Genomic DNA, 13,135 nt, shown 5'->3' on the forward strand with positions numbered 1-13,135 from the left:
GATGTAACTGCTTTGCTCACATCCTCCTTCTCCAAGGAAGAGAAGCTATTAGCGGACATCTTTGTTTTACATTCTCTAGCAATGTAGGTGTTCATTTTATGTCTCCTGAGACAAAATTTATTTTTCTACTTTTTCTAATAAAACTTTAGTTCATTCGAACATGCTTTTTTGTGATTTAATAGCCATCACCTCCGGAAGGTCCTGGCTCAGTCCTAGCGGGCTGGGCACCTTGCAAAGGTAAGGACCCTCTGATCCAACACCACCTTCTCAACAATCTTCCCCATAAAGGGAAGGTTGGAGACTGGACGGTAGTTATTAATCATGACTGGGTCCAGGGAAGGCTTCTTGAGAAGGGGGTGCACAAGTGCTCCTTATAAAGGGCTGGAAAGGACCCCTCCCCAAGGAGGTGTTGACAATCTCTTAGACCCAGCTCCGTGTCACCTCTCGGCTGGCCGAAACCAACCAAGAGGGACACGGATCCAGCAAACAGGTGGCGGAACTCACAGCTTCAATGGCCTTGTCCACTTCATCAGGTGTCACCAAGTCAAACTCCTCCCAGATAGATGGACAAAGACGTTTAGCCCCAGTCACCTCGACTGAATCATTGTCAGCCGATACTGCTATACAATTGGAGTCGAGGTCCGCCCAGATCCCAGCGACTTTATCAGCGAAAAATGAGTTAAATTCCTCGGCACTACCCTGCAAGGGGTCCCCAACTACCCCCTGATTTAGAAGGGAGTGAATCACCCTAAACAGAGCAGCCGGGTGGGATTCCGCTGATGCAATCAAGGCGGCATGGTACGTGCATCTTGCTACCTTGAGCGCCACTTTGTAGGTCTTAATAAAAGCTCTTACAAGTGTTCGATCGGATTCGGACTTACTCTTCCTCCATCGCTTCTCTAGACATCTCTTCTGGCGTTTCAACTCCTGGAGCTCCTCGTTGAACCATGGACCTCTACGGGGTCTAGTGCCACAGAGAGGTCACAGTGGCGCAATTCGGTCAAGAGTCTCCACTGCAGCCTTGTTCCAGGCCTCAGCAAGAGACTCTGCCGAGCTGTGAACGAGTGAATCTGGTAAAACCCCAAGCGCCTTCTGAAAGCCCTCAGGGTCCATCAGGCATCTGGGGCGGAACCTCCTAATTGGTTCTGCCTCCCTGCGGGGGAGGATTGGAGCCAGGAAATCATGCCGCAGTAGAAAATGGTCTGACCATGACAAAGGCAATGCTTCTAAGCCCCTTAGTCTCAGACCATTGCTCAATTGCTCTGAGAGGAATACCATGTCGGAGGGGTGTCCACCCTCGTGAGTTGGACCCTAAACTACTTGAGTCAGGTCCATGGCTGTCATGGTGGCCATGAACTCCTATGCTAATCCAGAGGAACCGCCACGTGACGGCACATTGAAGTCCCCCAGGACAATGAGTCCAGGGAACTCCACTGCCAACCCGGCCACCCCCTAGAGCAGCACAGGCAGGGCTGTTGACATGCAGCTGGGAGGCAGGTACGTGAGTAACAAGCCCACCTGAACCCCTAAGTCCAACTTCACAAGGAGTGACTCACAACCCGCAATCTCAGGAGCAAAGAGTCTATGCAGGTGAAGGTTCTCCTTGGCTACAATAGCCACTCCTCCCCCCCTTCCCTGGGGTTGAAGCTGATGCCATATCTGAAACCCGGCTGGGCATATTTCTGAGAGAGGAACTCCTCCCTCTGGGCCCAGCCAGGTTTCAGTCACACGTGCCAGATCGGCCCCCTCATCCAGGATCAAATCCCGGATGAGGAGAGCTTTGTTTACAACTGATCTGTCATTGAGCAGCAGCAGCTTGAGCCCAGGGCCCGGATTGCACTCGTCACCAGGATCCCGGATTGAGCTCACGAGGCCGGAACAAGGGATCGCTTTTAGGCAGTGATCTCTTTTTCCTCCAGAATGGCTCGCCTTGTAACTCCCACCATATCTACCTCTCCCCAGCATGACCGGAATATTCTGGCCCTCTGTCACCCCAGAGATAGATATCCCCATCCCTCCTGTCTCTCTACCGCCAGGTAGGCTAAATTCTACATTCATACTATCTCCATTATTCCCATACATACCATCCCACCCAACCCACTCATTCATATCATAAAAATTACACCACCCACTCCAATCATCCATCATTAACCCCCCCATAAATTAGTTAAAAAGTTAAATTCTAGAAAAATTAATAACATCCCTTAAATACAATACTTCACTTGCTAGTATGTTACAGAGCCCCTGTTTACAACACCTCACACACAAACAAGCTAACTGCACTACTAACGTGGGCAGCTTCCTACTCACGCCCTCTTATTTTTCTTGGCGACCACAATCTATCTCATATTAACTGAACCCATACACTCATCTCTTTACAATGGTATTACTAATGTAGGGCTTGAACAGCTAGTAATAAACAATACTAGACTCAGCAATTGTCTTGATCTCATCTTCTGCAACAGTTTACACTCAATTTATGGACTACAAATAATAGAGCCCTTTTCCAGCAGTAACCATAGCATGATTGACATTTGTCTTAATATATGTCCTTACAAAAATCACCACAATTAAAGTATAACCAATTACAACTTTAAAAAAGCCAACTATGATATCATAGATGCTGACCTCTCATCTCTTGATTGGCAAATATTATTCTCTGACTGTAATACTGCTGAAGACTAATGCAATATATCTTTGCTTGAAATGCAAAGAGTCATTAAATTATATGTACCACTAATTATCACCAAAACTAAGAAGAACAAATTACCCATAAAAATAAGGAAGTTCCAATCTAAAGAAGAGATCCCTTTGGTGGAAGAACAAACCTGGCTAAGTTGCTAACTTTAAAAGCCATTACAAAAATCTATGCCACCAATTAAAGATTGAATGTACCAACTATCACATCAATCAAGAAAAAAACTTTGTGCTCAAAATCCACATGCACCTTCTACAATTTTGTAAACAACAAACTCAAAGACTCAAGATTCATCCCACCACTCAAAGGACCAAATGGTAAAGAATATAATGATGAAGCTGTTAAAGCCAACCTCTTTAACACATTCTTTGGCTCCGTCTTTGTAAAGAGCAATGGCTCTTGCCCAGTATTTCCTAGTCACATGTTAAACAATAGCAATGATCTAACACAAATTGATATTACAGAAAATAATGTTAGAAAATTATTATGCAACCTAAAACCACCCCTATCCGCTGGACCTGACAGTCTATGTGCATATTTCTTTAAAAAGCTCTCCACAACCACTGCTGAACCTCTTAGCATAATTTTTGAAAAATCCTTCAGGACTAGCTTTTTATCCAACTTATGGTCAATAGCCACAGTCATCCCTATCTTCAAAAAAGAAGAGCCAAGTAATGTTGAAAATTACAGACCAATCTCTTTATGTTACATCACCTGCAAAGTCATGGAACCAATCATAAATCAATCCATTATGTAGAAACTAACAACCTACTCTCTAACAAACAATTTGTTTTCAGAAAAAAGTTATCCTATAATCTGTGACTCCTACACTGCAAAAACATATGGACTTCACAACTCAATCAAGGTAAATCAATAGATGCAATTTAAACAGACTTTTGTAAAACCTTTGATTCAGTAGTACATGACAAACTACTTTAGAAACTAAAATCTTATGGGATCTCTGGTCCCCTTCATGATTGGATAACTGTGTTCTTGTCTAACAGGCAACAAATGGTTAAAACATGGAGTGCACTAAAAAATCCTGAACCTGTCCCTCAAGTCAGCATCCTAGCATCAACACTATTCATTCTTTACATAAACAACCTTTGTGATCATAAAGCATTCTCTTTGCTGACAATGTTAAACTATTCAACACCACCGACAATACTTCTACCCTTCAAAAAGACCTTGACTATGTATCTCAATGGTCAGATAACTGGCCACTTCAAATCTCAACCAACAAATTCTCTGTCTTACACATTGACAAAAAGAATCCGAATACAAAATGTAAACTTAGATGCCATGATCTTGTGGATCACCCTCACTCTATTAAGGACCTTGGAGTACTCGTATCTAATGACCTAAGTGCCAGAGCCCATTGTAACATTTCCAAAAAGGCACTAAGAGTTGTTAACCTACTCTTGCTTAGCTTCTTCTCTGGCAATATTACACTGCTAACCAGAGCACACAAAACATTTGCCAGACCTATCCCCAAATACAGTTCACCTGTCTGGAATCTGCACTGCATATCGGACATTAATACAATTGAGGGAGTCCAGAAATATTTCACAAGAATAGTGAATAGTGAATAACGACAACAACAACAATAATAACAACAACAACAACAAATAATAATAATAATAATAATAATAATAATAATAATAATAATAATAATTTATTAGATTTGTATGCCGTCCCTCTACAAAGACTCGGGGTGGCTCACACAGAATTCCTTATTTCACCAGACTTCAAATTTTGGGCTTAGAAAACTTAGAGCTAAGTCGCATTCGGTCTGATCTAAATGTAGTTCATGAAATCATCTGCCACAATGTTCTACCTATCAATGATACTTCACCTTCAACCACAACAACAGAGGAGCACACAAAAGATTCAAATTCAATGTAAACCACTCAAAACTTGACTGCAGAAAATACAACTTCAGCAACAGAGTAATCAATGCCTGGAATGCACTACCTGACTCTGTGGTTTCTTACCCAAACCCTCAAAACTTTAACCTTAGACTGTCTACTGTTGACCTCACCCCATTCCTAAGAGGTCTGTAAGGGGCGTACATAAGCACACCATCATGCCTACCGTCCCTGTCCTACTGTCCTAATACTGTCCAAATTTACCTATACCTACTTTGCTTTTGTTTAAGTTTATACCTGTTATCTTGTACATTTTTGACAAACAAACAAACAAACAATAAAAAGAGGGTGAAAATGTCGGTGTGTTTTATACACCAAATACAGCCATTTTTGGCCTCCCGAATCACTGTCTCTGTGTCCCATTTTTGCAAAAATGGGGCCCATGTTCCACAAAAATGGGGTGCACAGTTGGTTTGGGAAGTCTGGAGAGTGCTCCTAGGGGATGGGGAAAAACCCCACCCCTTAGGAGTGCTCTGCAGGCTTCCCAAACACTCTACATACCCTGCCTTTGCAAAAAAATGGTGAAAAATGGGCCATTTTTTGCAAAAACGGTGGCGTTTCTCCCTTCTAATTACCCCATCTAGCAAGACTGGAGGAGAAATTCTGGGAGTTGAAATCCACTAGTTTTAAAGCTGTCATATTTGAAGTTTGTAAATAGTGTACATGGTTGTAAAAAGTATTCTGCTACACTGGTATTTTGTTAAATAATATATTACTACACCATTTGGTTCAGAATACATTTTTCCTTGTTTTCCTCCTCTAAAATTTGGACACACAGATTTGTTCGGCGCTCAGAGTGTGGGATTAAAGTGCCTCCAAATTCCAATTTTTTTTAGCAGGATGGAAAAAAGAGATATACAGTCAAGAGGATGGATCAGCCAAAAGCAACAGAAAAAAAAACCCCACAGAAAGAATGATCTGGTAAAATATTCCATTCCATATCATCTGATTTTGATTCTAAAGACCTCACAAAAATAAGATGCATAGAAACACACATGGACCAAAAGAGTAGATAGAGTGAGCAGTCAAAGATACACACTTACTGTTTTCTCTTGATCTTCAAATGCCTCCCTGGCTTCTTCTTTTGAGCATCTCTCTTCAATGCATTCCCTTTCAATGTTTCCCGCTTTAAATTCCTCAAACACTGAATTAGCTCGTTTCGTTCTTTGCAAAAATCTGTTTGCCACTTTGCTTTTTAAGAATACTGAAGGAGAAAACAAAAATAATACGGACATGAACTATTTATCCTGCTCCGCCCGTCCCTCAAGCCAAAAAATAATATTTTGGGATAATGCTATGAGAAATGATGGTCCTGAGTTTTAAAAATCCTTATTTCTGATACGGGAAGGATTTCACAAGCTTTTTAAGTGAGAAAGTGTGAATAGGTGAAATCTGCATGAGAGAAATAATGAGTTATTAGACTCGTTATTTAATATTAATCATTATTAATCAGGATCAATACTAATATTGATCCAGATTAATAATATTAATATTATTAATCAGGATCAAGAACAAAGTTTTATCAGGCAAACTAAACAGAAATAGTCTCCTAAAGACAAACAGAGTAACACACTTCATACTTACTTTACTATGATAACATAAACCTTTTCAACCACTGAATTCCACCATATGGAATTATGAGAGGCCCCAATGTATATTTGGAGAACTTGCAGATGTCAGAGAGCTGAGCTTTACAGCCCAAAATGCTCATTTTGGCTACTGTACATATCCCATGTAATTTATTTATTTATTTATTTTTTAATTTATTCATTTGTCCAATGCACAATACATATGGAAGAGAATAGACATGAAGTAATATATATAAAGATAATATGTAAAAATAGAGGAGAAGATATATGAAAGGAAGAAAATATATATGATGTATGAGGTAAAGGAAAGACAATTGGACAGGGGACGAAAGGCACACTAGTGCATTTATGTACGCCCCTTACTGACCTCTTAGGAACCTGGAGAGGTCAATCGTGGATAGTCTAAGGAAGAAATGTTGGGGGTTAGGGGTTGACACTATGGAGTCCGGTAATGGGTTCCACGCTTCGACAACTCGATTGTTAAAGTCATATTTTTTACAATCAAATTTGGAGCGATTAATATTAAGTTTGAATCTGTTGCGTGCTCTTGTGTTGTTGCGGTTGAAGCTGAAGTAGTCATTGACCGGTAGGACGTTGCAGCATATGATCTTATGGGCAATACTTAAATCGTGTTTTAGGCGCCGTAGTTCTAAGCTTTCTAGAGCTCCTTCAGAAGTAAACTTGGAGCCTGGGTTTATAGTATCCCTTGCTTCCCTCCCACAGAAAGCTATTCTTTCTTTCCAAAACCAGTCTTCTACCACCCATGCTTGTTTCGCAGCAGAATTCATTGTTTTCTTCATTGGAGACCCTCCATTTTGACTTCTTTTATAACCTGTGTCATTTAATAAACTTTTTTTTAAAAAACCCACCCTATATTGCCTTATTTATATTTTATATTTATTTTTTTTACATGCTCCTATCACCAGTGAGAATGAATTGTCAACCCTTAATTATTCCATCTGTTAATTACATTTGTACTAGCTAATCTATAGCAATCAACCTTCAGTCAATCTTCTTAGTCTCTTTTTAATGCTGATAACACTGCAACATTCTAGCTGTCACCGCCTCACTCTTTCCTTGCTGCCTTGGTTTATTTTTCAGGGATACCGAAACTTCACAATAATCCTTTTCTCAGTTTCCCATCCATCTTGTTAATATTTAATATATAGAGATGGGCTTGAATTCTATAGATACCAAACCTCGGTACAATCACTTTAACTAAAGTTAATTTTCCCCCCATTGAAGTTGACCCCATTGGTTCTTAGAGGCTACTTGAAGTCATTCTGGATTAAAGAAAAAGTTACTGGCAATCTATGATTCTTTACCCCCAAGTCATCCATTGTCCATATTACTTATTCACTTCCAGTGTCGCCTGATTCTTTATTTAATTCTTACATGAATGTTTTTCTGAGTCCTGAATTTCATGTCTGAAATAAGCCAATTTTGTATCACACCAGCCATTTCTTTAATTTCCTACAGAAAGTAAATAATTTCAAGCAGACTTTTTATTTCTACAGTTCTAAAAACTGCTACTGTAACTCCCTGAAAATTTATTTTCCTAAATTTGGCCCATTATGTACATGTATTCTGAATTGGTGGAATATTCTCAGCTGCCTCTTTTTGTATATACTCTTGACCTGCTACAGCCCAACTCTTGCAAGTTGTTTCCATAGTATCAGATCTAAAGGTCTCTCACTCTGATCTTTCTTGACCTTTCTTGACCTTTTTGCCGCCTTTGATAAAAATGATCCCGGCCAGGAGTCAAATGCTCCCAGTTTGGGCATGCTTGCCAGTCGTCAGAAAGCCGGTAGTGCGAGGCTTCACCTACCTGCCGGATGCCGCCATTTGGGTTCTCTTACCTTTTGCGCATGTACAGAGTTTGTGTGTATGTTTTGTTTTACTATAAGGATTTTTAGTTATTTTATTAATTGGATTGTTACATGCTGTTTTTTAATCATTGTTGTTAGCCGCCCCGAGTCTGCGGAGAGGGGCGGCACACAAATCCAATAAATAGTAATAATAATAATAATAATAATAATAATAATAATAATAATAATAATAATAATAATAATAATAATGCGCAGAGGATAAAAGAACCCAAATGGTGGCATCAGAAAATTTGGAGGGAGGGTCCAGAACTGCTTATGATTCCTATACACGTTGCATTGATTCCAATTAGAATCAGTTTTCATTTCTCATTGCTTTTTATGTCTGCAGCTGCTGTTGAAAATGCAGGAGAGTCCTGTTAAGATTTAAGATTTAATTGGATTTGTATGCCGCCCCTCTCCGAGTTCTCGGGGTGGCTCACAGCATGTACAGAAAAACAAGAAACAGTAATAACAATCCAATTAATAATACATTAAAAACAATCTTTAAAATCCAATTAAAAAACTATCAATACCATTCATTCAACAATAAGCACATAAGAACATAAGAAGAGCCATGCTGAATCAGGCCAAAGCCCATCGAGTCCAGCATTCTGTGTCATACAGTGGCCCACCAGTTATCCATGGGAATCTTGAGCAGAAAGACAAGGCAAGACCCTCCCTTTCCCTTGACCCCCAATAAGTGGGACTCAAGGGAATCCTGCCTGCCTCAATCAACAATCAAACTAAAACATTCAGTGGTCAGGGGGGAAGATCTAAGGAACCCCAGGCCTGATGACAAAGATGAGTTTTTAAACACTTTCGGAAGGCGAGGAAGGTGGGGGCAGTACAAATCTCCGGGGGGAGCTGATTCCAGAGGGCCGCCCCCCCCACAGAGAAGGCTCTTCCCCTAGGTCCCCGCCAGCTGACATTGTGTCACACTGTGTATTGACAGCCTTCAAAGACATCTAAAAACATTCAGTAGTTAAATAGTTAACTCTTGTTTGTTAATGTAGCTCCTCCCTTTCTATGATGTATACCTGCTTTCCTCACTTCCTTTTCTGTACAGGAAGAGAAGGCAGACACCATCTTCCTTTAGAAGTCTTTACAATGTGAAGACATGCTTTTTGCCTGCTCCAGGCATTATTATTTTTTTATACTCTTCTAAATAAAAATAACTTCATTTAGAAGATCTCCTCGCAGCTTATTTCCATCGCCTCCGTGGTTAGTCTCATTTCAGTTCACGCGGGCTGATCCTAAGTGAGTCTATTCCGCGACACATTGTTTGGTCGACGGGACCCTAAGGAGACCAACTCTGTGGGACCTCACCAGTCACTGGGATTCGTGCGGCAGAAGGCGATCTTGGAGATAGTCTGGTCCTATGCCATGTTAAGAACAGTTGCCGATAGAATATGACCGTGATGGCAAACCTATGGTTCACATGCCAGAGGTGGCACACAGAGCCTTCTCGGTGGACATGCACACCGCCAGCCAGCTGATCTTTGCGCATGCTGGAGCCCCAGTAACCTGAAGACCAGCTGATCTTTGGGAATCTGGGGCACTGCCACATGTGAAGCCCAATTGGCTGTGTGTGCTTGCACCAGAAACCCCAAGACCAGGTGGCTGGCACACATATGTACACTGGCCAGCTGGACCTTGAGTTTCCGGGGCTGCAGCATGCACACTTTCCAGTATTGTGGTGTGCATACATTCTGGTTTGAGCACTCAGTACTGAAAAGCTTTGTCATCACTGGCCTATGACAATGAAATCAACCTGGGGTATATTCATAGAAACATAGAAGATTGATGTCAGAAAAAGACCTCATGGTCCATCTAGTCTGCCCTTATACTATTTCTTGTATTTTATCTTAGGATGGATCTATGTTTATCCCAGGCATGTTTAAATTCAGTTACTGTGGATTTGCCAACCACGTCTGCTGGAAATTTGTTGCCAGCATCTACTACTCTTTCAGTAAAATAATATTTTCTCATGTTACTTCTCATCTTTCCCCCAACTAACCTCAGATTGTGTCCCCTTGTTCTTGTGTCAACTTTCCTACTAAAAACACTTCTCTCCTGAACTTTATTTAACCCTTTAACATATTTAAATGTTTTGATCATGTCCCCCCTTTCCCTTCTGTCCTCCAGACCAGTGTTTTTCAACCAGTGTGCCGCGGCACACTAGTGTGCCGCGAGACATGGTCAGGTGTGCCGCGAAGCTCAGCAAGAAAGAGAGAGAGAGGGAAAGAAAGAGAAAGAAAGCAAGAGAGAGAGAGAAAGAGAAAGAAAGCAAGAGAGAGAGAAAGAAAGAGAAAGAAAGCAAAAGAGAGAGAGAGAAAGAAAGAGAAAGAAAGTGAGAGAGAGAGAGAGAAAGAAAGAAAGAGGGAGAGAGAGAAAGAGAAAGAAAGCAAGAGAGAGAGAGAAAGAGAAAGAAAGCAAGAGAGAGAGAGAGAAAGAGAAAGAAAGCAAGAGAGAGAGAGAAAGAGAAAGAAAGCAAGAGAAAGAGAAAGAAAGCAAGAGAGAGAGAAAGAAAGCAAGAGAGAGAGAGAGAGAAAGAGAGGCAAGGAAGGAGGGAGACATAGAAAGAGAGCAAAAAAGAGAGAAAGGAAGGAAGAGAGAAAGAGGGATAGAGACAGAGAGGAAGGAAGGAAGAGAGAAAAAGAGGGAGAGAAATAGAGCAAAAGGGAGGAAGAGAGAGAGAGAGAATTTTTTTTGTCCAAACTTTTTAGCCCCCCCACTCCCCCCCAATCAAGGTGCCCCATTATTTTGTATATGTAAAAAATGTGCCGCAGCTCAAAAAAGGTTGAAAATCACTGCTCCAGACTATGCAGATTAAGTTCATTAAGTCTTTCCTGATAAGTTTTATGCTTGTCATGCTAACAAGATGTTTACCTACAAGTTATAGGTTAGCACACAGACAAACCAAATGCATTTTTGGGAAATGACTTTAGAATGACATTAAAAGGAAACCAGCTGTTTGCTTACCAACCTCAGTGAGGTTCTGGTACATTCAATGTATGGAATGATTAACCTTTCATTATTGACAAAAAATCTTTGGAAAGTGTTTAGAAGTGCATTGAAAATAGGTCAAAGTTTTTCCCTGTCAGTTGTCCTCTGTCCTCCCTAATTTGGGAAATGTAAAGAAATATTTTTCTTTCCACTGCACTTGGGATACTTTTCTTTTTCACAGAGGTCAATCTTACCTTTTCCTCGACTTTTCAAAGGTATCATTTGTCCCCGTGCACTTTTTAATTCTTTTTTTTTGGGGGGGGGGGCTCAGTTACCTGTTGATGGTGGCAACCCTCACAAACAGTGATTGGGGGAACATATGATTTCCTAACCCTTCTGAGTGGACAAAATTGCAATACGAAGACGCCTAACCTCAGCCTTCTCCATTCATCTCCTGCCTCCCCACATCTGGAACAGGAGATATTTCTGCACTCTCAGTAATAGAATAGATTGCAATGCTTTCTGTTTTCATGCTTAAATAGGAAGCGAAATTACACAACTCATGCACACAAGACAGCAAAGATTTGAGCCTTTCAGCACAAAGACTTCCTCTAACCTGATTCTTGATTGTAGCTGCAGGAAAAAAGGATTAGTACTTCTTCAAAAGAAATTAAGCCAATTACCGAAACAGAAAAATTGTTGGGAGAGAGTCTTACGCTGCAAAAACTCTGAAAACTGAGTAGCAAAAACTGGTAGCAGCTTTTCAGGCTAACACGTCATATTAAAAGGCATAAGCTTTCAAAAGGTTCATCAGTTTCATAGAGAAGCTAAACTGATGTGGGATTTAAACTAAGATGGAGGAAAGGGAGGGAAAGACTGGGAGGTCCTCGGAGAGGGGCAGCACACAAATCTAATAAATTATTATTATTATTAAATGCAGTTCACATACGAGAGAAATAATAATGAGAGAAAGCAAGACAGTGAGGAGCTTCTTACCATTACTTTCAGCCTCTGGGAGACTCCATAGAAAAGTGAGGATCAGACAGAGGAGTAGCCGAGGAGCCATGGTGCCTATCGGTGGGAAAGAGCACTTTGTTCTCTTTGAGGGCTGGCTATGAACAAGGTTCAAGCAAGCAGGCTTCCTGTTGTTCTTCCTTATCATGTCCTCCAAAGCCTGTTTGTTTTTTAGATATGGATTCTTCTTCATTGTTGTCTGCTGACTAATTCAAAATGCGGACCTTTGCCAAGTAAGGTCATTTGAGTCAGTACAAGATTAATAGTATGGAGTGGGATGGATACCTCAAATGAGAGCTGCCCTTCACTGTTAAGCACAAATATTGACACTTAAAGGAAGCTCCCCCAGAAGTCGAAAGCAGATTATTCTTAGGGGAAGAACTTCACTGCCTCCTCTCTGAGTTCTTCATAAAGAAATCTTTACGCACTTTACATCCAAAGCAGCTTGTTCCTAAGGAAGTCCTAGCAAATGCTAATGCTACTATTTTTAATAAGTATACTTCTGCAATATTGGAACAGAGGAGAGAATTGAATTTCACCTCTCTTTCTTTCTCTTACGTCTAAAAAAAGCAGCAGAAAGTAGAGCATATTTTTTTCCAATAAAATATCTTTATTACAATATTTGATCCGCCTTCACAATAATACTATGGTACTTTTTACAGTACAGTAAAAAGGGAAATAGTTTAATACACGTTATTGAGAATTAGAAAACAATAGGGCAATAAAACAATATTTAATTAAAAGTCTTAGGTAGCTGCAGAACTTGAAGACATTTGGCCATCTGATATGTAAGTGTGAGGTTACTCTTAAAAAATAATAAATGTAACCTGGGGGGCCTTATTTGGAAAGGATTGCAGTGATTAGAACACATCTTGGGGCATCATAAAAAGGACATTATATGAAGACACGAGTGAGAGTTTCTACTCTGTGGACCCACAAGGGCAATTCTGCAAATAAGGAGTCCCATGAAATTTTCATGGCAACTGAGCTAAGAGAAGGACATCAAAACAGGCTGTGGAAAAGACTCATCTATGTATACTGCTCAAAAAAAAAAAGGGAACAGTCAAATGACACATCCTAGATCTGAATGAA

The 13,135-nt window shown here is 40.5% G+C and overlaps 1 protein-coding gene across 1 annotated transcript in view; it reads right to left on the minus strand.

Annotated features, from left to right (window-relative positions):
• The window catches only part of F10 (coagulation factor X), a 30,478-nt gene extending 17,425 nt beyond the window's left edge, over window positions 1–13,053 (minus strand). The window contains exons 1-2 of the mRNA XM_070751143.1: window positions 12,026–13,053; window positions 5,670–5,830 (exon numbers count right to left, since the gene is read on the minus strand). Of these exons, the coding sequence (XP_070607244.1) occupies window positions 5,670–5,830; window positions 12,026–12,236 (372 nt within the window). The 5' untranslated portion in view covers window positions 12,237–13,053. The remainder of the gene's footprint in view (window positions 1–5,669; window positions 5,831–12,025) is intronic.
• Between the last annotated feature and the right edge of the window lie 82 nt (window positions 13,054–13,135).

Source organism: Erythrolamprus reginae, chromosome 4 (assembly GCF_031021105.1).
Source record: "Erythrolamprus reginae isolate rEryReg1 chromosome 4, rEryReg1.hap1, whole genome shotgun sequence".
NCBI lineage: Eukaryota > Metazoa > Chordata > Lepidosauria > Squamata > Dipsadidae > Erythrolamprus > Erythrolamprus reginae.